The sequence below is a fragment of the Bos grunniens genome, chromosome 18 (genome assembly GCF_055505025.1).
Source record: "Bos grunniens cultivar Pamir isolate PY7600 chromosome 18, Bosgru_T2T1.0, whole genome shotgun sequence".
Classification (NCBI taxonomy): Eukaryota; Metazoa; Chordata; class Mammalia; order Artiodactyla; family Bovidae; genus Bos; species Bos grunniens.
This window is the reverse complement of record NC_141182.1, coordinates 15,616,544-15,640,427: the sequence shown is the minus strand read 5'-3', so window position 1 is coordinate 15,640,427 and position 23,884 is coordinate 15,616,544. Positions and strand designations below refer to the sequence as shown.

The window sequence follows — 23,884 nt, the reverse complement described above, 5'->3', positions numbered from 1 at the left end:
GGAATCAGTCTGTTGTTCCATGTCCAGTTCTAACTGTTGCTTCCTGACCCTCATACAGGTTTCTCAGGAGACAGGATAGATGGTCTGGTATTCCTATCTCTTAAAGAATTTTCCACAGTTTGTGATCCACACTGGCAAAGGCTTTGGCATAGTCAATGAAATAGAAGTAGATGTTTTTCTAGAATTCCCTTGCTTTCTTTATGATGCAGTGGATGTTGACAATTTGGTCTCTGGTTCCTCTGCCTTTTCTAAATCCAGCTTGTACATCTGGAGGTTCTCAATTCAAGTACTAGTGAAGCCTAGCTTGAAGGATTTTGAGCATAACCTTACTAGCATGGGATGTGAGTACAATTGTCAGATAGTTTGAACATTCTTTAGCCCTGCCCTTCTTTGGAATTGGAATGAAAACTGACCTTTTCCAGTCCTGTGGCCACTGTTGGGTTTTGCCAAATACCCTTCTAGAATGGTTCTATACATTTTTAAATTATGGTAAAATATACCCTAAGCCGTTTTTAAGTGTACAGTTCAGTGGCGTTAAGCACATTCACAACATCATACAACCATCACCACTATCCACTTGCAGAACTTATGTAACATCCCAAATTAAAACTCTGTACCCATTAAATAATAACTTCATTCCCTATTCCCCCAACCCCAGGTAACCTCTATCTTACTTTCTGTTTCCATGAATTTCCCTATTCTAGATACCTCATATAAATGGAATATTTGTCCTTTTGTGTCTGATTTATTATACTTAGTATGTTTCTAAGAATTTCAGTCCTTTTTAAGGCTGAATAATTTTCCATCTTACATATACATTTTTGTTTATCATTTCATCTATTGATGAACACTTGAGTTGTTTCTGCTTTTGGCTGTTATGAATAAAGCCACTATGGATACTGGCATAGAGTTATCTCTTTGAATCTCTGATTTCAGTTTTTGCATATAGGTATTCAGTTTTTGCTTCTAGGTATATACTATACCTAGAAGTGGAATTGCTGGATCATATAAATAGTGTTTATTTTTAAGTTTTTTATTTTTCACTGGAGTATAACCAGTTAACAATGTTGTAATAGTTTCAGGTGGACAGCAGAAGAATTCAGCCATACATGTACATGTTTCCATTCTCCCCCAAACTTCCCTCCCATCTAGACTGCCACGTAACCTGGAGCAGAGTTCCTTGTGCTGGACAGTAGGTCCTTGTTGGTTACCCTCTAAATACAGCATTGTGTACATGTTGATTCCAAACTCCCTAACTAAATATGGATATTCTATATAGAATATTAAAATTTAACATCAGAATATTAATGGCACCCCACTCCAGTACTCTTGCCTGGAAAATCCCATGGATGGAGGAGCCTGGTAGACTGCAGTCCATGGGGTCGCAAAGAGTCAGACACGACTGAGCGACTTCACTTTCACCTTTCACTTTCATGCATTGGAGAAGGAAATGGCAACCCACTCCAGTGTTCTTGCCTGGAGAATCCCAGGGACGGCGGAGCCTGGTGGGCTGCTGTCTATGGGGTCGCACAGAGTCGGACATGACTGAAGTGATTTAGCAGCAGCAGCTGTTTTCACAGCAGCCGTTCCATTTTACATTCCCTCCAGCAGTGAAATAGGGTTAGTCCCCATCCTCACCAAAACCTTTTTTTTTTTTAACAGTAGCCATCCTAATGGCCATATGAAGTGTGATTTTTTTCATTTGTGATTCCAATTTGTATTTTCCCTAATGATGACTGACGTTGAGTATCTTTTCATGCTTCTTGGCCACTTGTATACCTTCTTTGGTACATACCTCATTTTATTGCACTTCACAGACACTGCATTTGTTTTTGCACGTTGAAGTCTTGTGGCTCCTCTGCCTTGAGCAAGTTGGTCAGCACCAGTTTTTCAACATTTGCTCACTTCATGTTTCTGTGTTACATTTTAGTAATTCTCACATTACAAACTTTTTCATTATTGTATGTATTATGGTGATCTGTGATCAGTGATCTTTGATGTTATTATTGCAAAAAAATTATGACTTCCTGAAAGCTCAGATAGCAGTTAGCATTTTTTAGCAGTAAAACCTTTTTTAATTAAGGTATGTGCATTATTTTCTTAGACATAATAGTATTATGTACTTAATGCATTACAGCATAGTGTAAGCGTACCTTTTATATGCAATGGGAAACCAGAAACTTTGTATGACTCGGTTTGCTACAATACTTGCTTTATTGCAGTGGTCTGCAAGTGTGGCATGCTTGTATTTAGTCCTTTACTCATTCTCTAACTTGAAAGTGAAAGTGTTAACCACTCAGTTCATGCCTGAGTCTTTGTGAACCCATGGACTGTAGCCCACCAGGCTCCTCTGTTCATGGAATTCTCCAGGCAAGAGTACTGGAGTGGGTAGCTATTCCCTTCTCCAGGAGATTTTCCCAACCTAGGGATAAAACCCAAGTTTCCTGTATTGCAGGCAGTTTCTTAACCATTTGAGCCACCAGGTAGGTTCTTGGTTTTTTGTTAAGTTGTAGAAGTTCTTTATATATCCTGGATATTAATCGCTTATCAGGTATATGATTACAAGCATTTTTTTCCCATTCTGTGCATTATCTTTTCACTGTCCTGATAGTGTACTTTGAGAAAACAAAAATTTGATGTTATCCAGTTTGTCTATTTTTTCCTTTTTGTCTATGCTTTTGGTGTCATAATCAAGAAATCATTGCCAAAGACAGCATTATGAAGCTTTTCCTCTATTTTAAAAAATATTCGCTAGCGAGTTTTTATTAATTTCTAGTATTATATGTCTTGTGTATACAGTGTTATATTTTTATTTTTGTATACACTGCAGCATCGTCACCACCAAAAGTTTATTTTGCGCCTGTCACTGTACAGTCGGCCTCTTTTACCCAGTTATCCTCCCCACCCACCATAACCACTGCTCTGCTTTCTATAACTGTATGTTTGGTTTGGTCTGCTCTTTGTGTTTTTTTTTTTTAAATAATCCACATATGAGTGAAATCCTGTGGTGTTTGTCTTTTTCCATCTGATTTATGTCATTTAGTGTAATACCCTTTGGGTCTGTCCATGTTGTTGCAAATGACAAGCTTTCATCTTTTCTTGCAATTGAGTACTAGTGCATTTTATATATACATATAGGCCACATGTTTATCCATTCATCCACCAGTGGGGCTTTGGTTCTTTGGATATCTTGGCTATTGTAAATAATGCTGAGATGAGCACAGGGGCATAAATCTTTTTAAATTAGCATTTTCTTATTCTTTGGATAAATACCCAGAAGTGGAATAGCTGGATCATGTGGAAGTTCTGGTCCTTAATTTTTTGAAGAGTCTCCATACTGCTTTCCATAATGTCTGCAACAACTTACGTTTCCACCAAAACCGTATGAGGGTTCCTTTTCTTCACATCCTCTCTAGCACTTGTCATCTCTTACCTTTTTGATAATAGCCCTTCTGACTGGTGTGAGGTGGTATCTCATGATTGTTTGGATTTGCATTTCCCTAATAATTAGTGAAGCGTTAAGCATTTTTTCATGTGCCTGTTGGCCATTTGTATGTCTTCTTTGGAACAATGTCTATTGAATACCTCTGCCCATTTTTTAAATCTAGTTCTTTGTTTTTTGGTTGTTGAGTTGTATGTGTTATTTCTATTATTTTATATATTAACCCTATATTGGATATATGATTTGCAGATATTTTCTCCTATTCACTAGGTTGCATTTTCATTTGTTGATGGCTTCCTTTCCTGTACAAAAGCTTCTTAGTTTGATGTAGTCTCACGTTTTATTTTTGCTTTTAATTCCTTTGCCTGAGGAAACATATTCAGAAAAATGTTTTCGAAGACCAAGAGCAAAGAGTGTACTGCTTGTTTTCATCAAGGAGTTTGTGGTTTCAGGTCTTACATCCGAGTATCTCATCTGTTTGGAGCTGACTTGTGTGTGGTGCACGGTAGTGATCTGGTTTCATTCTTTCTCATGTGGCTGTCCAGTTTTCCTTGTGCCAGTTATTGAAAAGACTCTTCTGTCTCATTATATGTTCTTTGCTTCTTTGTTTTAAATTAGTTGTTCATATACGTGTGGGTTTATTTCTGGGCTCTCAGTTCTTTTCCATTAGTCTCTGTGTCTGTTTTCTGCCAGTAACATGCTATTTTGAATACTGTAGCTTAGTAATATAATTTGAAATCAGGGAGTGTGATACCTCCAGTTTTGTCCATTTTTCTCAGGACTGCTTTGACTATTGAAGTTTTTTATGTTTCTATATAAATTTTACAGTTTTTTGTTCTGTTTCTGAGAAAATGTCCTTGGAATTATGATAGGAATTGCATTGAATCTATAGTTTGCTTTCAGTAATTTGGACATTTTAATAACGTTAATTCTTCAGTCCATGAGCACAAAGTATATTTCCATTAATTTCTGTCTTCAGTTTCTTTCAACAATAATCTTACAGTTTTCAGTGTACGGGTCTCATACCTCCTGGGTAAGTTTATACTTAAGTGTTGTATTCTTTCTGTTGTGATTGTAAATGGGATTCTCTTAACTGCTTTTTTGTTAGTTCATTGTTAGTATATAGAAATGCACCATATTTTTTATATTGATCTTATACCCTGCAACTACTATATTATTTTTATTATTTCCAAAAGTTTTTTGGTGAATTTTTTAGAGTATTCTGTGTATAAAATCTTGTCATCCACAAGTAGTTAGTTTTACCTCTTGTTTTCCAATTCAGGTACCTTTTATTTCTTTTTCTTGCATTATTTCTCTGGTTAGGACTCCCAATACTGTGTTGAATAAGAGTGGCAAGATTGGGCATTCTTGTCTTGTTCCTGATCTTAAAGGAATAGCTTAAAGTTTTCATCACTGAGTATTGCATTAGATATAGGTTTGCCATATATGGCCTTTATTATATTTTTGGCACATTCCTCCTATACCAATTAAGAGTTTTTTATCATAAGTGAATATTAAATCTTGTCAGATGCTTCTTCATCTATTGAGACAATCATGGTTTTTATCCTTCATTTTGTTCGTGGGGTGTATCTTATTGATTAGTTCATGGATGTTTAAACACCCTTGCATCCCTAGGGTAAATCCCACTTGATCATGTTGTATGATCTTTTTCATGTGTTGTTGTATAGTTTGCTAACATTTTATTGAGAACTTTTGCATCTGTGTTCATCAGAGATACTGGCCTATAATTTTCTTTGAAGCATCTTCCCTGGTTTTGCTGTCAGTGTAATGATGGCCTAATGGGATGAGTAGGAAGTATTCTCTCTTCTTCAGTTTGTTGGAAGAGATTGAGAAAGATAGGTATTAAATCTTGAATGATTGGTAGAATTCACATATAAAGCCATCTGGTCCTGGAATTTTGTTTTGGGGGGGAATTTTTTATTATTTTGACCTCTTTACTAGTGATCAGTCTATTAAAATTTTCTGTTTCTTCATGGTTCAGTCTTGGAAGGTTGGATGATTCTAAGAATTTTTCCATTCTAGGTTGTCCGATTTGTAGTCATATAGTTGTTCATAATATTCTCTTGTCACCCTTTATATTTCTGTGGTATCCTTGTTATTTCTCCTCTTTGATTTATCAGATCCTTCTCTCTTTTTTTCTTAGACTAGCAAAAGTTTTATCAGTTTTGTTTCTCTTTTCAAAGGCGCATCTCTTAATTTCATCTATCTTTCCTGTTGTCTTTTTAGTCTCTATTTCACATATTTCTGCTTTGGTTTTTATTACTTCTTGGTTTCTACTGACTTTGGACTTCGTTCATTCTTCTTTTTACAATTCCTTTAGACATAAGGTTAGACTTGAGACTTTCCGTGTTTCTCAGGGTAGGCCTGTATAACTGTAACTTTCCCTTTCAGTATTGCTTTGGCTGCATCCCCATAAATTTGGTATGTCATATTTTCATTTGTCTTCATGTATTTTAATTTTTTGTATGTGATCTAATTCTTACACTGTAGCATTTGTTTAGCCTTCACATATTTGTAGATTTTCTCAGCTTTCTTCTTGTAGTTGATATCTCATCTCACACTTTTGTGCTCAGAAAAGATACTTGATATAATGCCATTCTTAACTTGATTGACGTTTGTTTTGTGTCCCAGCATATGGTCTGTTCTTGACAATACTTCATGTGCACTTGAGACAAAAGTGTATTCTCCATTTGGATAGAATGTTCTGTACAAATCTATCCAGTCCTTCTGGTTTAATGCGTCTATGTTAAGTGCATATATATGAATAACTCTTATTATGTCTTCTTGATGAATTGTCCCCTTTATCATTATATGATGTCCATATTTGTCTCTTGTTATCTTTTTTGGCTTGAAGCCTGTTTTTTCTGACGTGAGTTTGGCTACTGCTTTTGATGGCTACCATTTCCTTGGAGCATCATCTTCCATCCCTTCACTTTAAGCCTACTTGTCTTCAGAGCCGAAGTGAGTCTCCTGGAGGCAGCACATAGTTGGGTCTTGCATTTTAATTCACCCAGCCACTCTGTGACTTTTGATTGGTGAATTCAGTCCATTTACATTTAGCATGAATATTGATAAATGAAAATATAGTACTGCCATTTCAGTTTCATTTTTTGTTTCTGGTTGTTTTGTATGCCCATTGTGGTTTTTTTCCTTATGTTTCTGTTTGGAGCTTTTCTGGGATATTTTTTCAGTTTCGTCTTTTTATGTTTTGTTGTTACTGTAAAGTTTGTATAAAATATCTCATAGTTAAAATATCCTTTTTTCTGTTGACAGCATCTTGTTTTTACTTGCCTATATGAGTTCTGACCTTTTCCTTCTCCCCTTTTATGTTTTAGGTGTCCAAATTTCTCAATTATTTCTTGTTACGAGTTTGTTACCAAATTGAAGCAGCTATAAATTATTTTTATAAATTTTTTCCCTTTAACCTTTTTTCTATGATAAGTTTAATATTCTGATGTTAGAGTTTCAGTTTTCCCTGTCACCCTACTCAAAGTTTTGTATACTTTTTCCTTCTCGTTTCAGGTAGAAGAGGTCATTTCCTCGTTTTTTTGTAAGGCAGTTATAGTGTTGATGAACTCTCTCGGTGTAGTTTGGGGGAAAGCTTTTATTCTTCATATTTGAGTGATAATTTTGCTGAAAAGAATATTTTTGGCAGTTTTTATCTTTCAGTATCATGTGTAGAATATGCCACTCCCTCCTGACCTGTGGAGTTTATTCTGAGAAGCCTGCTGATAGCTTACTTTGTAAGTTAACATCTTTCCTACCCGCCACCATGGCTGGCTGCCTGTAAAATTCTTTTTCTGCCACTGAGTTTCAATAGTTTTAATACAATGTATCTTGGAAAAGGTCTTTCTGCATGAGGTAATTAAATGTTCTCTTAGTTTCATGAAATTATATATCCAGTTCCTTCCCCAGTTTGGGGAAGTTCTCAGATATTATTTCTTGAAATAAACTGTTCTTTTCTCCCTCTGTTCTCCTTCTGGTATACCCATTATCCTAATGTTGCCCTTCCTAGTAGACTTAGTTCTCATACAATTTCTTCATTTTTTTAGTCTTAGTTCCCTCCTTTTCTACCTGTATCATTTCTAGATTTCTATCTTCAAGCTTCCATATGGCCTGCTGTCTTTCCAGTACTTTCTTCATCTCATTTGTTAAGTTCTTCAGCTCCAGAATTTCTTTTCTAGAGTTTCAGTCACTTTTATAAAGTATTACTTCTGTTCATTAAGTTTATTCCTGAACACATTGAACTGCCTTTCTGAGTTTTCTTGTAGCTGGTTGAGTTTCTGTCTGACGGTTCATTTGAACAGTCTATCAAATCTCATTGTTCTGAGACAGAGTTTGGTTTCTAGAGACCTTTCATTTTCTTTTTGTGATACCATGTTACCATGGTTCTTCATTGTGCTTGACGAGTTGTTCCCCTTCTGGCACATTTGAAGTACCAAACATCTTTCTTTTTCAGTAAAGCTTCCCCCAGCCCACCCTACTTGAATCTAAGAATTCTACAGGTTGGAAATCAGAGGCCTTTCTCTGGTTTTTCAGTAGGTGGCGCTATAGCACAAATTTTGGTTTCTCTACCTGAGCTGCCTCTGGTTGTATTTGAGAGTTGGCACTTTCCTTGTCATTTTCTTTGTTGTCATTGTGCCTCGGTGGTCTTTGGTGCCTTGATGCTGCTGGCATTGACGCTCGGGGCACAAGGATCACAGGCACTTCACCACGTTTGGGATCTACCGAGTTGCAGGCTTTTTTACTGTGGGAGTACGGGGAGGGGAGAAGGGGAGCTGGAGTGCAGGTGTCTCTGCTGTGACCAGGATTGTCTGGTTTCCAGGCAACACCACTGCAGGCAAGAGGAATGGGGTAGCAGACCCCCGTGCCCTTGGTTCCCTGTGGCTGTGAGTGCCACTGCAGCCAAAAGGCTGATGGTACATGGACCACCTCCCCTGCTGCCACCAGCTTCTCTGGGGTTGCTGGCTCCGCCGTAGCAGCAAAGTGGTGCCGGCAGTGATTCTGCCACTGCCTGGATTCCACCTCCTGTTGGTGTTCCATTGTACCCACCTTTAGGTATAGACATGTACAATTCTCCAACATCCTGGTCTGCTGGGCACAGTTGAGTTATGGATGTTTTACTGGTTGTAGACTGAAGGAAGAGACAGAGGGAGCACTTGAACCATCATTAAACTGACTGTCTCCATGTTTTCTTTTAAAAATTTTATAGTTTTCACTCTTACATTTAGGTCTTTGATTCATTTCAAATTAATTTCTTCAGCTTCATTCTTTTGCATGTGAATATACAGCTTTCCAGAACCATTTCTTGAAAAGACTGTCCTTTCCCCTTTTAATCGTCTTATAACCCTTGTCAAAAAATCAGTTGACCATATATTAATACATGTGACAGTTTATTTAGAGGCTCTTTATTCCATTGATCTATTTGTCTATCCTAATGCCAATTACTTTGATTACTGTAGCTTTGTACTAAGTTTTGAACTTAAGAAGAATCTTCCAACTCTGTTCTTTTTCAACTTTGTTTTAACTATTCAGGGTCCCTTGAGATTCCATGAATCTTACAATAAGTTTTTCTATTCTGCAAAAAATACTTGTGGAATTTAGATAGGATTACAATGAACCTGTGGATTGCATCATCATTTGTTCCTTTCTAGTGTATAGATATGTGACTAATTTTTGTTGATTTTTGTATCCTACAATTTTGCTGAATTAATTTGCTCTGAATATATGTCTGTGTTGTGGTCCTTATTTTAAGTTTACCATTTGTAAGATCATGTCATCTGCCAACAGAGATAACTTTATAGTTTCCCTTCCAATTTGAGTACTTTTGTTTCCTTTTCTTACCTAATTGCTCTGGCTAGTACAATATATTAAACAGAAGTGAAAACAGACATTCTTGTCTTGTTCCTGATTTTAGGGGGAAAACTTTCTACCTTTACCATTGAGTATGATGCTAACTGTGGGGTTTTCATATATAGCCTTTATCATATTGAAAAAGTGGTCTTGTGTTCCTTCTTTATTGAGGTTTTTTTCAATCATGAAATGGTGTTGAATTTTGTCAAATGCTTTTTCTGATTCACATGAGTTGATCATGTGAGTTTTTCCTCCTTCATTCTATTATTGGGGTGTATTACATTAATTGATTTTTATATATTAAACTATCCTTATATCCCACTTGATCCTCACATTAAAATGTTGCTGAATTCAGTGCTAGTATTTTGTTGAGGATTTTTGCATTGATATTCATAAGGGATGTTGGGATATTGGTCTGTAGTTTTGTTTTCTTGTTTCTTTGTCTGGCTTTGATATCAAAGTAATGCTGGCCAATAAATGAGTAAGAATTGATCTCGCCTCTTCAACTTTTTGGAAGAGTTTGAGGATTGTTGTTAATTTTTCTTATGTGTTTGATAAAGAAGGCATCTCATCTAGGGCTTTACTTTGTTGAAACATGTTTGACTACTGATTCAGTCTCCTTGCTGTTTAGAAATCTCTTGAGGTCTTTTTTCCTTTTTGTCAGTTTTGGTAGATTGTGTGTTTCTAGGAATTTGTCTGTTTCATCTAAGTTAGCCTTTTTTTGGTATACAAACTGTTCTTAGTATTCTTTTCTAATCCTTTTTATATATGTAAAATTTATACTGATGTCCCAACTTGCATTTCTAATTTTAGTAATTTGAGTCTTTAATCTTTTCCTTAGTCATTATATCTAAAAGTCTGCCTAGTTTGTTGATCTTTTCAAAGGGCCAAGATTGGTGTTTTTTATTTTCTCCAGTTTTTTCCCCCTCTATTTTATTTTTCTCTAATCTTTATATTTTAATCCTTCTGACAAAGACATGGAACTTTTGAGTTTGGGGAGTCTGTTAATTTATTGAGTAAAATCAAAATCATTGTCAGACATTAAATTTGGTTCAAATTTGGCTGATGTCCATTTGCAGCAGAGATGAATGGAGGGGAAAGGAGGACAGTGATGCTGGCAAGGGGACACTGAACAAGACTATCTTCCTTTAATTGTAAAAGCAGGTGTCACACAGCCAGCATGAGTCACGTAGCACAGAGGGGGACGTGAAATTTAATAATCAGTGATAAAACCAACATAAGTGAGAATTTGGAAGAGAGAGGCCACAGCTTTCAGAGGACAAGATGCAGCAGAGGCTGTGTGGAAAACAGCATTGGGTACAGAACTGCTGGCTCATTCGGGGAGCACGGTGATCACAGCGTAGCCCTCTGGTGGAGTGACTTGCTCCTGGGTGTGCTTTCCACAGTAGATCTGATCCTCCACAAAAAAATGACCCTTCTGTTTCAGATTGGTGCCGTAGTTGGTGCACACGTAACACTCGGGGTGGCGGTGACGGTCCCGCAGCTTCACAAACACACTGACAGTGCCGGTGCCACGTTTGTCGTACATGAGCAGCTTCTGGGCGTTTCTAGTCAATGTAGCCACTTTGGTGACTGGAGGCTTAACGCTTCTGAGTCCTGAGGGCTTGTTGGGATCCCCTTTCTCCTCAGCCTCCAGGGTTTCCTGCAAAACCAGGAATGAAGTGGGCTGTCTCAGAGGCTCATTTAACTCATGTTTCTCCAGAAGCATCTTGTAAACTTCAGATTCTTTGCCAAAGACAAGTCTGCTTGGAAGCTGAGAATGGTCTAAAGCTCTGCGTTCATCTGCCTGCTGGCTGCTCTTTGACTCCAAGGTGTTGTTAAAGTTTTAGACATTTTCAGAGGAGTAGACGCTAACTGGGTTGTTGCACTGGTTTGTGACGACCCTGGGGGAGAGCTGGAGGAAGGTGAGGTGGTAAAGGGCAGAACTCTGGTTTGGGGTGCTTCCTATGTGTAGGATCTCTTGGGGTTCAGAGGCTAATTCATCTTGTATGAGTGATGTTTCCCTTCCTATGTCACCAGAGGAGACCATATTTCTGTTCTGTTGCTACTGTGAGAGTCATGTTGTCTGTGCAGCCCTTGATTTTGTTCTGAGCTTCTAAGTACAACATATTGCTGGTATTTTCCCCATCAGGGGCTGTGGTTACATCTCCAACACATACATTAGCTATTGCAGCCTTGATTCCAGGAATGACCTGGGGAATGAGGAACACCTAGTTTGCTCTACTTTTTCTGGTTCTCTATGATTTGAAGTCTTTCTCCTTTATTGTCTCCTTTTTTAAATGTAGGCATTATGGCTTTAAATTTCCTTCTTATCACTGCTTTCACTGCTTTCTGTAAGTTTCATATGTTGTATTTTCATTTGTCTCAAGGTATTTTCTAATTTCCCTTGTGATATCTTCTTTGAAATGTTGGTTAAGAGTATGTAGTGTAATTTCCACATATTTGTAAATTTTCCAGTTTTCCTTCTATTACTAATTTCTTGTTTCATTTCACTGTGATTGGAAAAGATACTTTGTATGATATCAATCGTTTAAAATTAAGACTTTGTGTGGCCTAACATATGGTCTGTCCTAGAGAATGTTCCATGTGCACTTGAGAAGAATATCTTCTGCTGTTGTCAGGTGGGGTTTTTATGTCTGTTAGGTTCAACTGGTTTATAGTACTGTTCAAGTCCTTTATTTCCTTATTGATCTTTTGAGGGTGTGGCCCTCACAGCTTGTGGGATCTTAGTTCCCTAACGGGAGACTGAACCTGAGCCCTTGGCAGTGAAGAGTGCAGAGCCCTAACCACTAGACCACCAGGGAATTCCCTCCTTATTCATCTTCTGTATGGTTTTATTCATTATTGAAAGTAGAGTATTGATGTCTCCAACTGTTATCATAGAACTGTCTAATTCTCCCTTAAATTCTAACAATGTTTACTTCTTATATTTTAGGGCTCTGGTTTTTGGTCCATATACGTTTATAATTATTATATCTTCTTGGTGAATTGACCCTTTTATCAAGGTACAGTGTCCTTCTTTGTCATTTGTAACAGTTTTGACTTAAAGTCTGTTTTTGTCTGATACAGGCATATCTTAACAGATACTGCATTTTTTACAAATTGAAGGTTTGTGGCAACCCTGTATGTGTTCAGTTACTCAGTCACGTCTGACTCTTTGCAACCTGGACTATAGCCCACCAGGCTCCTCTATCCATGGTGTTTTCCTGGCAAGAATACTGGAATGGGTTTCCATTTACTCCTCAAGGGATCTTCCTGACCAGAAATCAAACCTGTGTCTCCCACATCTCCGGCATTGCAGGCAGATTCATTCCTGCTGAGCCACTGGGTAAACCCTATGGCAACCCTGTGCTGAAAAATCTACTGGCAGCATTTTTCTAACAGTTGCTCACTTCACACTTTGATAATTCTCACAGTACTTCAAACATTTTCACTATTATTGTTTATGGTCATCAGTGATTGTTGATGTTATTGTTTTAAAAGACTTGCTTAGATGATGGTTAGCATTTTTTAGCAGTAAGATGTTTTTAAATTAAGGTATGTACATTGAGTTTTTTAGATGTACTTGTGCACTTAATAGTCTACAGTAAAATATAAATGTAACTTTTATATGCACTGGGAAACCAAAAAATTCATGTGAGTCCTTGAATAATTGCTTCATTGTGGTAGTCTGAGGCCAAACCAGCAATATCTCTGATATGCACCTGTATTTATATCACCATCCCAGCTCTCTTTGGTGTCTATTTGCATGGAATATCTTTCTCTGTTCTTTTCCTTTCGACCTAATTGTGTCTCTGGATCTAAAGTGAATCTCTTATAGAACATCATATAGTTGGATCTTGGTTGTTTTTTTTCCTTTTCTGCTAACCTCTGCCTTTTAAATGGAACGTTTAATCCATTTACATTTAAAGTAGCTACTAAGGAAAGACTTCTACAATTTTGCTATTGATTTCTGTATGCCTTACAGCTTTGTTATCCCTCATTTCCATCATTACAGTCTTTTGTGCTTAGTTGATTTTTGTAGTGACACATTTGCGTTTCCTTCTGTGTATATATTCCTCAGACATCTTCCTTGTGATTACAATATATTCTTTAGACATCTTCCTTCTGATTACAAAGGAGATTTTATCTTTTTTCTGATTGTTAAAGTCTTTAAAGGTGTCTTTATTATTTTATGAGCATGTGGGAGCTTTTTCACATTAAAGGATGTTGTAGTTCATGTGTAGACACACAAACCCAGCTTATAAGTGGAGAAACTTTGAGAACAGATTTTAGAATTCTTCCCTTAAAAACTTGATATGTGTGTGTGTGTTTTAGTTGCTCAGTCATGTCCAACTCTTTGTGACCCCATGGGCTGCAACCCACAAGGCTCCTCTATCCATGGAATTCACCAGGCAAGAATACTGGAGTGGGTTGCCATTCCCTTCTCCAAGGGATCTTTCTGAATCCAAGCCGGGTCTCCTAGACTGCAGGTAGACTCTTCACCATCTGAGCCACCAGGGGAACTCTTGTTAATTCAGATGAATTAATCATCACAAGGCAAAATGGTTCTGTGTTTTGGAAAGTGACTTATCAGCAGTTCCTAATAATTATTTTGTTGACTTTGCTTGTAAGTGCAGATCATATTGCATTAGCTTTGACAGAAAACTGCTTTCACACCATCATGTTTTTGACTTGGTTTTGAATGGCCCTTAACTTTCATGTACATTTAGGCAGGACTGATTCGCCTGTTTAACAGGTTGCTTTCCTCACAGTCATCTCCTGAATGAAGAAAGTTGGCATATGAAAATTCACCCAAACTTCCTGGATATAATTACATGTATATGTTCACATTATATATATTTTTTAAAATAAGTGGCATATCGTATCTGTTGTCCTTATGGGACAAAGATATTTTGTATCCTGACTGATGAATATGGTATAATGGTAACCTATATGATTTCTGCAACTTCAAAGTTAATACATATTTCAGTACCCTAGTAAGATATTATCAGTTATTTTTCTTGAGAAATGTGGGAATTGATAATTTTACCCTTTAGTTATAATTTCAAGGTATTATATTAGTACTCCCTGCATTCTGTGTTAAAATCATGTTGTATGTGACCATATACAGGCTTTATTATAGCTGAGCTCTTCTAAGATCTTTTTGAATTGCCAGATGGTCAGTTGGATTATGAAGTTAATTTAGCCAACCAGCCTTCCTACCTGCCTTCCATTCATTTATTTAACTTTTACCATATGAAGTGTTTGCTATACAAAAATGGATGATACAATCCCTGTCCTAAAGGATCTTACAGTCACTTAAGTGAAGTGACATATATGCAAATAAAATAAATATAGAATTGACTACAACAAAGACCATTTAAGACAGAAAACAAAGTGCTTTCTTATTAAATAGCCAGGTTACTTCGGCAATATTGTTTATGGGCAAGTAGTCCTTGCAGAAAGATCCTTTGAGTTTATCCTTGAGGGTAGGTTGATTTTTTACAAGGTAGAAATGTTAAGTGAGGTTGTTATTTTCAAACAGAGTTGCTGTAATGGAAAAGGTATAGAACGAGAGCTAATTTGGGCCACAGGAAGTAGTGGGAGAGAACAGAGAAAAATGAACCAGGAATGGTAGATTAAAGCTAGAGCTTGAAGACCTTTAAGCTAAAGGCTGAAGTTAGACTTCATGTTAAAGGCATTGGGGAGTTTTGAAGGATGTTATTCTAAAAAAAGAGCAATGCTTTTATTGGGGCATGGAGGCTATTTGGGAGGTTACTTCCATGGTTGAGGTGGGAAACCAGGAAGTTCTGAATCAAACAAGTAATGGGTTGAAAGAAGAGTTGTGGAGAGACACTCCACAAGGATGCAAAGTCACAAGAGAGTGACTCAGAGGTACTTAAAACATGGGGCCTCACTGACTTGGAAAATGAAAATTGAACAGATAAAAGGAGGAAATGGTGAGTTATTTTGAGTGTAGTGAATTCTTCCAGCAGTGGGGAGTCAAGAGTTCAGCGGTGGTGTTTGCCGCAAGTAGACCATGCTGTCGCTTCTTTTTGACCTATAGATAAGACCTCAGTTTGTTTCTAAAAAGTGTTTTATTTTGAAAACTTTCAAGCTTGAAAAATAAAAAGCAATCCAACAAAGGTTGTTTCATTGTTTCAAGTAACTACAAGTCAGCACTTGATACAAGGATGTAGTTAGCAGGAAAACCTTTTAGCCTTCTTACTTTCTCCTCAGTGCCTGTACTCCCAGCCTCTGTGCCCACGCTGCCCAGGACAGGGTCCAGCAGCCGCGTGTGGCCGGTGAGCACCTGTAGTGCAGCCAGCCTACACCGAAATGGGCTACAGTTACAGAGATATATACCAGATTTCAGAGACTTGGTGTGAAATAAGAATGTAAAATATGTTCTTAATAATGTTTTATATTGATTACATGTTAAAATGATAGCATTTTGGATATTGTTTCAGGTTTCCACAGCACCACCCATATGTTAGCTGATTTCTAGGACCAGCATATATTCATTTTAGCAGCTAAGATTATTACAGTGAAAGGGAAAAGACTGCCTTTGAGTTTGGAGAAATCCTTTCACAGGGATTATGCTCACCCCTCCCAGGAGGGGCACACTGAACATGTTCATTTCTCCAACAACCAAAAAATATAGTAACCTGTTCAATATTTCTGCCCAGAAAAGCCGACTTTAGAGATTCAGCACCCAAGGTTTTTACTGGGGACTGTTCACATAGGCACTCTCTGCCTTGAATATACCAAAAGTCTAGACTCACAGAAGGAAAGCAGTTGTTAATATTTGGCATAAATGATATTAACACAAACTAGGCACCACGAACTACCCTTGTCAGTCAGGGAATGGAGGAAAGCCAAGTTTCCAGACGCCAGCTAAGGGCCACCCTTGCACACAGACCCTTCTAAAGGCAGCAGCCTTGGTCCTGCTGTATCAACTTTCTGCACAAATACATTAGGTTAAATAAACTATCAGTGGCTTCCCTGATGGCTCAGAGGTAAAGAATACACCTGCTAATGCAGGAGCCACAGGTTGCATCCCTGGCTCAGGAAGATTTCCCTGGAGAAGGAAATGGCGACCCACTCCAGTGTTCTTGCCCAGGATATCACCTGGTCAGAGGAGCCTGGCTGGGTATAGTCCATGGGATCACAAAAGAGTCAGATAGGACTTAAAGACTAAACAACAGTCAGTAGAATTAATTCCACCTGTTTCTTTTTAAAGACTAATATGGCTACTTGCTCTCATTCTTGACTCACGTTATATTTATTTTGGGTAGCAGTTGTCTGAATCTTATATGTAAAGTTCTAATCTAATGTGTTTTAGTTATTTTCTCTGTAAAACTAATGATTTCTCTTTAATACAGATCTAAGAAGTAAACAGGTGACACACCTCCTTCAAGTGCTGTGTTTATCCTAATCATTAAAGTCCAGACTAATTGAAGGCTACAGTGGGCTTAACTCCATATCCCACGGGTAGCTTTATTACCCAAGAACAAAAAGAAACACCCCTCCAAAAAAATGTGTGTGATCAAAAGAAAAGAATTTTGTGAACCCTGATAAAACAAAAGTTTCCATTTTAAAATGTCCACTTGATAAGCACATTTGAGAGCTTCAGTATTCTTTTCACATACTTGTCATTAATTCACACTGTTAACTCTCTTGTTATTCTCCAAACTGTTGTTTAGTTGCTAAGTTGTATCTGAGCTTTTGCCACCCCATGGACTGCAGCACACCAGGCTTCCCTGTCCTTCACCATCTCCTGGAGTTTGCTCAAACTCTTGTCCATTGAGTCAGTGATGCCACCCAACCATCTCATCCTCTGTTGCCTGCTTTTCCTCCTGCCCTCTATCCTTCCCAGCATCAAAGGTCTTTTCCAATGAATCAGCTCTTCGCGTCAGATGGCCAAAGTATTGGAGCTTCAGCATTAGTCCTTTCAATGAATATTCAGGATTGATTTCTTTTAGAATTGACTGGTTTGATTTCCCTGAGGTTTGATTTCCTTGTATTAACTCTAAACTGTTAATGGTTTGTAATTACTATGAATCCATCCATGAATATATTTCCCAGGAGATTTATATAAATGCATTAGTTCTGCATAAGAGGTTCACTTCCTATCTATTCATTGACTGTAGACTGCAGATGTGACTAAAATAGTACAACTTGGCCAAAATGCATAATACAGAATAGCAACCAGGATATGTTTGACTTCTTCCCAAGCACTGAGTTCTAATATATACCTTACTCTTTAAGGAAGGGAACGGCTTTAGGAACGTGATTTCCAGGACTAAAACTGTGAAAGCAGCAGAAGATATTTTTGTTAGAATAAATCCATAATGTGATTTTCAGTGACATATTGCCCTAGGTCCCCTGCAGGCTTAGTTGGAGGACAGAACCATCTCTCAGCATCATTGCCACATCTCATCAGAAGTAGAGGGAAGCTAGAATGGCAGCCCCCTCCCCTCTCCTGCACATGACCCAGCAGTGAGTACAGGGGAAAGGAGAAAGTCCTCAGGCTGCAAGCAGAGAGCAGTTCATAACTGGCAGTGTTTTTGCTATTCTCTTTGTCCTTTATTTATGTAATTCAGCCATTTTATATAGTTTAGAATTGAAGCATGTCATTAGCAACCCATGTCAATAACTGATACTTGCATTCTCATCATGAACAGTTATGCTTGTCCACTGAAAATCCATAAAGCTTAATACATTTGTGGTTTTCAATATAACTCGCATTTCTACAAAACAAAAGCTGACAATATCATTGCTTGCACTGCTTTCTAATTGCTTTAAATAATGTGGAGAGCAGTTATAAAGAACTCTATGATTAAAGGAAAAAAAGGGTACTTTCCACTCACTATTCAATCAGTAAGAAACACTGAGCAGGAAACCTGGCTTTTTGCCACTTTTGAAGCTGTGAAGAGCCATCAAGGTACTGTCACATAATGTTTTGTTGATAAACTATAAGAACGAATAATAGTTTGACTCAGAAAATCAGAGTACAATGCTGTTTATAACTTTACTCACTTTGTCTTGAAAACAGCTTCCTTGTATTCCCACTTGTGAACTGGATAAAATAGGTAAAATAAGAGCTCAATGTGTAATATGATCTAGTATATAATAGAATTGTGGTATGATAATTAAACAACAGAAAACTCCAGTTTTTAGAAATGAAGAATGTAAAAATACTATATATTCTTTAGGACATCTGTTATATTTTAAAGTACACACATTTGTGTGATACAGTTTTATGACATATATGTCACAACAGAAGTGGGTACACCTGCTAATTTTGTAATTGACTAAAATACCACGCTACATCTTCATTGGCTTTTCTGTCCATCTAACAGCTTATTTCTGTATCTAATATTTATTGTCCTTGTGATAAGCTTTGAGACCATTAAGGATTTTTAAAGAATTATACCAAATATGAAATTCAATGGCATATATTCTATATGTCTACTGTTTAAAAACTTTTTTTTTAATTTCAAGGAGTGCTTTTTTATTTTGTCTGTGGTCATCCATTCATCCTTCAACAGACTTTTGGGTTGCGTTCACCTTTTGGCTCCTCTGCATTATATTGCTGCAGTGAACAGCAAGTATCTGAGTCTCTGCCTTCAGTTCTTAAGACTATATACCTAGAAATGGAAATGCTGGAGCTTATAGTAATCTATATAAATTTTTGAGAACTATTTACCATTTGCCATACTATTTACCACAGCAGCTGCACCATTTTACATTCCTACCAGCAAAGCACAATGGTTCAGTGTCTCCATGTCTTCACTAATATTTTCTTTTACATTTTGAAAAAAATGTTCTGTGTACTAGTTTCATAGGACCTGTATCAAATACGGTTGAGCCCTGAGTAACAGGAGTTTGAACTGTCAGGTCAGGTCCAGTTACCATGACTTTTTTCAGTAGTGAATACTGCAGTAGTGCACGTTCCACGATTGATGCAGAGGGGCCGCCTGTGGGCCTTGAGCGTCTGCACTTGGTGTTGGCCACAGGTCCTGGAACCAATGCCCCACCGATAACGAGGGCTGACCATATATTCATATTGTTATTACACTAAAAGCAATCTTTTGGTGCCCGACCTTGGTAAAAGTTTACATGAGTCAGCATCAGAGAATACGGGCCTTTGTCTTATTGTTTGTGTAGTACAGAGTATATTCACAGAAAAGCCTTTGAGATAGGATATTGACTTTATAAGAGCAAATGCAAAATAAATCAGGATGTTATCATCTGCATGCTTTCTCTTCTTAGCAACAAAGTTTTCTTTTTTTCTCCAGCTCCCTGTACGGGCAGCACTTTCTTTTGCCATAGCAACATGTGCATCAATAATTCTTTAGTCTGTAATGGGATTCAAAACTGTGCATACCCTTGGGATGAAAATCATTGTAAAGGTGAGTCTGCTGGTGAAGGATAGCCCTTAGAGGTGTGGCCATAGCCTTACACTAAGAAAAAAATCTCTTTTTCTACAACTGTACTTGGCATAACTGCTTTGGCAGAAGACATGTAAAATCAAGGTTCTCCTTAATGAAAAACAGACCCCTGGCATGTGGTAAAACTGAATATTATTCTCAATAAAAGCAATTTTTATAGACTATATTTTTTACCTAAAAGTTGTCCATAAGTTAATTATGGTCATTTATATTGTAAAGATACCTTATTGTCATAATAATGTAGATTGTAACCTACAATATTCTTATTTTTAAAATTAAATGGAAATACTATTTAGTAAAATTCAACTGATAGATTCAGTCTTACAGTGTAAAACAGACTCCTTATAAGGACTGCATTTTTTATTCCATGAATTTCCTATGCTGTATTTCAGTATATATTCCCTGAAAGAGAAATATGCCTTGGGGTAATGCTGGTTATCACTGTTTCAGTACTACAGTTTATCTCCCCTTTATTCTCCCAAGAGTTCAATAAGTAACTATGGAAAGTTAATGTATGATATTGCTGTCGTAAGTACTTGAGAGGAAGTATTTTCAGGTAACCATTCAAAAACAGTGGACCATGGTTGTAAACATATCTGAGTGGGTCAGTGAAATAATTTTTGTTCTCCTTGCTTATGGCCATCAGTAGGAATACTATGGGTTAACTCAAATCTGCCATAGAGCAGAAAGCAAAACTTGATAAAACAAGAGTATTTTGTTTTGACATTTTCTATATTCATGTATTACTTTGATTTGCAAACTGTATGTGCTTACATGTTATTGTTGTTTAGTTGTGTCTGACTCTTTGCGACCCCGTGGACTGTAGCCCACCAGGCTCCTCTGTCCATGGGATTCTCCAGCCAAGAATACTGGAGTGGGTTGCCATCTCCTTCTCCAGGGGATCTTCCTGACCCAGGGATCAAACCTGCGTCTCCTGCATTGGCAGGTGGATTGTGTGCCACTGAGCCACCGGGGAAGCCCATGTACTCACATACCTTCTGAGTAAAGAACCAAGTCCTTTTCCTTTTTTTGTAGTCTGTCTGGCTGCCTTATGATTGGTTAGTTTTATTTTGTTTAAAAACCTAATCTTAAATTGCATTTTCTGTGTTGTATTTGACCCAGGTGTTCTGCTTTACCTAAAAATATTTTGCCAATTTGTGACAGGAATCATGAATGAATTTTCAAAGTCTCATTGTTTTTCTTTTTCTGCAGAAAAGAAAAAAGCAGGACTGTTTGAACAAATCACTAAAACTCACGGAACAATTATTGGCATTACATCGGGGATTGTCTTGGTCCTTCTCATTATTTCTATTTTAGTACAAGTGAAACAGCCTCGAAAAAAGGTCATGGCATGCAAAACTGCTTTTAATAAAACTGGGTTTCAAGAAGTATTTGATCCTCCTCATTATGAACTGTTTTCACTGAGAGACAAAGAGATGTCCGCCGACCTGGCCGACCTGTCGGAGGAACTGGACAGCTACCAGAAGACGCGGCGCTCCTCGACGGCCTCGCGGTGCATCCACGACCATCACTGCGGGTCACAAGCACCCAGCGCCAAACAAAGCAGGACCAACCTCAGTTCCATGGAGCTTCCTTTCCGAAACGATTTTGCACAACCACAGCCAATGAAAACGTTTAATAGCACCTTCAAAAAGAGTAGCTACACTTTCAAGCAGGCACATGAGTGCCCTGAACAGGCCCTAGAAGACAGAGTAATGGAGGAGATTCCCTGTGAAATCTATGTCAGGGGGCGAGAAGATTCTGCACAAGCATCCATATCCATCGATTTTTAATCTTCTACTGAAGGTGACGTTAATTATTAAGTATGTACGTATGCAGCCTACAGAGCATCCATGTTCTTTTCAACAGCCAACCCTTTTCTCCTGTCAGAACTAGAAAGACCTTCATTTCGCAGTAATGTAATGGTGAAGTTTTTATTATCTCAGGCAGTCTATATGTTAACCCAACCAAGAAACTTGGTCCATGCAGTAAAAAACAAAAAATAAGCATCTCTTGCTCAGTGTCCTACAAACAAAGCTCCAGTTACATAGTAGCATCTGGAGAGGGGAGCCGTGGTGCTGCACCAGGCTCAGCCGCCTGCTGGTGTTCGCAGCAGGAAGACGCTTCTTGATTGATTCAGCTCTGTCAAAATTTTGATCCCACAATAAGTTTAAACATAAGATTTTTCTTCACATTCCTTTTACTTTTTCTTTTCTCTAAATTTAATTTGTTTTAGAAGCCAGTAATGTTGCCGTTTCAGTTTCTTATATAAATGGTTAACGTTTCACATGTATTTCAGTATAGGCATTTGTTCTAGAATTTGTCAAAATATAACTAGTTACTGTTGTAAGTGCCAGTTAAGACACAGAATTATGTTTCATCCATCTGTTTCTTGAGTAATTTCCATACTGCTGCCTTTTAATTACTGGATCCTTAACCTTTATTTTCTGTGATATGGTTTAGCACCTTTAAGTCATATTTTGTTTTGGTTATATTATACTAGAAAGTTTCATAATCCTGGGATGTATGCACCATTGCCAGTTACGACTAAAAACTTAATTAAAATTTTTTGAAATTTCCCAGGTTTTATCACATTCAGTGATAGCCCATTTTTTCCCGTGAGTAAAAAGTCATTTAATTCATTTTGGGGGCGGCCTATCATATTTATTTCCAGTGTTACTCATTACTAGATCTGTGTTTCCTATTTTTATAAAAAAGTTATTTTACTCCCTTTGTACTGGTTTGTCCTATAGCATATGGTAACCAAGGTTGTATGAGAGTTAAAGGAAAATGCCTAAGCAACTGTTTAAGCCTTTAGATTGCTTCTTACTTGGGACAATACATTTTTCTAGTTCTTACCAAGAATAACAATTTCCACTTTTTTTTAAACTGCACTTTTGACCTTATTTTTCTTATGGTATATAAACAATAATTTATAAACATGATATACAAAAATCATTGTGTTTTTTTAGACTTTTGATATTATTTGATACTGTACAAACTTTATTAAATCAAGGTTAAAGACCTCCACGACAGATTTCTTTTCAGTGTTCACAGTAGCGGCTTTGTATACAAATATGCTGTGATGGAACTGCACACTATAATTTATTGTAAAAATCTTGGTAATGTGTACATAAGCTTTTGTTTCCTCTTGTTATTGCACTTAGTTTATGATAAATTTTTCACTGGTATCTGTTGATCTAAATCACTACACAAATCTGATAATTAAAATATACATTGTTACAAGATTCTTCAATCATATTATTTATAGCACTGAGATTTAGGATCTTAAGATATATGTGGAAAGGAATCCATTTATTGAATTATGACTAATACAGGCATGACATTTAAAAGATAAATTCTCATGTTTGATATTTTGTGTAGTTAAATTTTCCATGAAATGAGAAATTAAAGTTTCACTGGATTTCGTTGACTTTTTAAAAATATCACATCTTTACATTTTCTCAGATTAATGAAAACTGTGACCTTAAATATGATATATATATATATATAAAATACTCCTTCAAAATGCTTATTATATCACATTTTTTTAATAAGTATATACTATCCAGAAGATAGGAAAACTTACACATAGTATTGTCTTAAGTTTTTTTAAAACTCAGTATAATTTCCAATTTTAAAAATACAACTTGGGAAGGTAAAGACTTAATGAATGTAGTATTCAGTGAACTAATGAACCAGAGCCAGATTAGATAGTTAAATCCTTTCAGTAGTTTTGTTGAATAGGCATTTTAGTAGATAACATGCCAGACAACATTTAGTAAATCCTTAATATAATAACAACTGTGATCTCATTCTTAGTGAAAGGGAAATTATCACATTTCCTATGTAAAATTATATTCATTAAGAAAACAAATACATCTCTAACATCTATAGTAGTAAATAATACAATATGCTTAAGTAGCACTTGTATTTTTATTTTTGAAATTTGTGTCCTACTCTCTTAAAAGGGCATGAAGGGGCCTACAAAATACAAAGCCGTCAAGGAAGACATTTAACATTAAAACAGCACAGAAGTACATGGTTTCAGACCACTAAGAAAGTAAAGCTTGGACAAAAAAATTGTTTCTAAATTTTCCTGCTTCTA

The 23,884-nt window shown here is 37.0% G+C and overlaps 1 protein-coding gene and 1 pseudogene across 5 annotated transcripts in view; one reads left to right on the top strand and one right to left on the bottom strand.

The window, feature by feature from the left end:
- Positions 1 to 23,024, top strand: part of NETO2 (neuropilin and tolloid like 2) — a 65,840-nt gene extending 42,816 nt beyond the window's left edge. For all 4 annotated transcript variants that reach the window (XM_086350572.1, XM_086350571.1, XM_086350569.1 and 1 more), the window contains exons 8-9: positions 19,624 to 19,737; positions 20,989 to 23,024. In XM_086350572.1, coding sequence (XP_086206698.1) covers positions 19,624 to 19,737; positions 20,989 to 21,569 — 695 coding nt within the window. In that variant the 3' untranslated portion in view covers positions 21,570 to 23,024. The remainder of the gene's footprint in view (positions 1 to 19,623; positions 19,738 to 20,988) is intronic.
- LOC147353153 (PDZ and LIM domain protein 1 pseudogene) lies at positions 7,240 to 12,668 on the bottom strand (annotated as a pseudogene). The gene has a single exon (XR_015145438.1). The product of XR_015145438.1 is annotated as a PDZ and LIM domain protein 1 pseudogene (transcript).
- Positions 23,025 to 23,884: the final 860 nt, after the last annotated feature.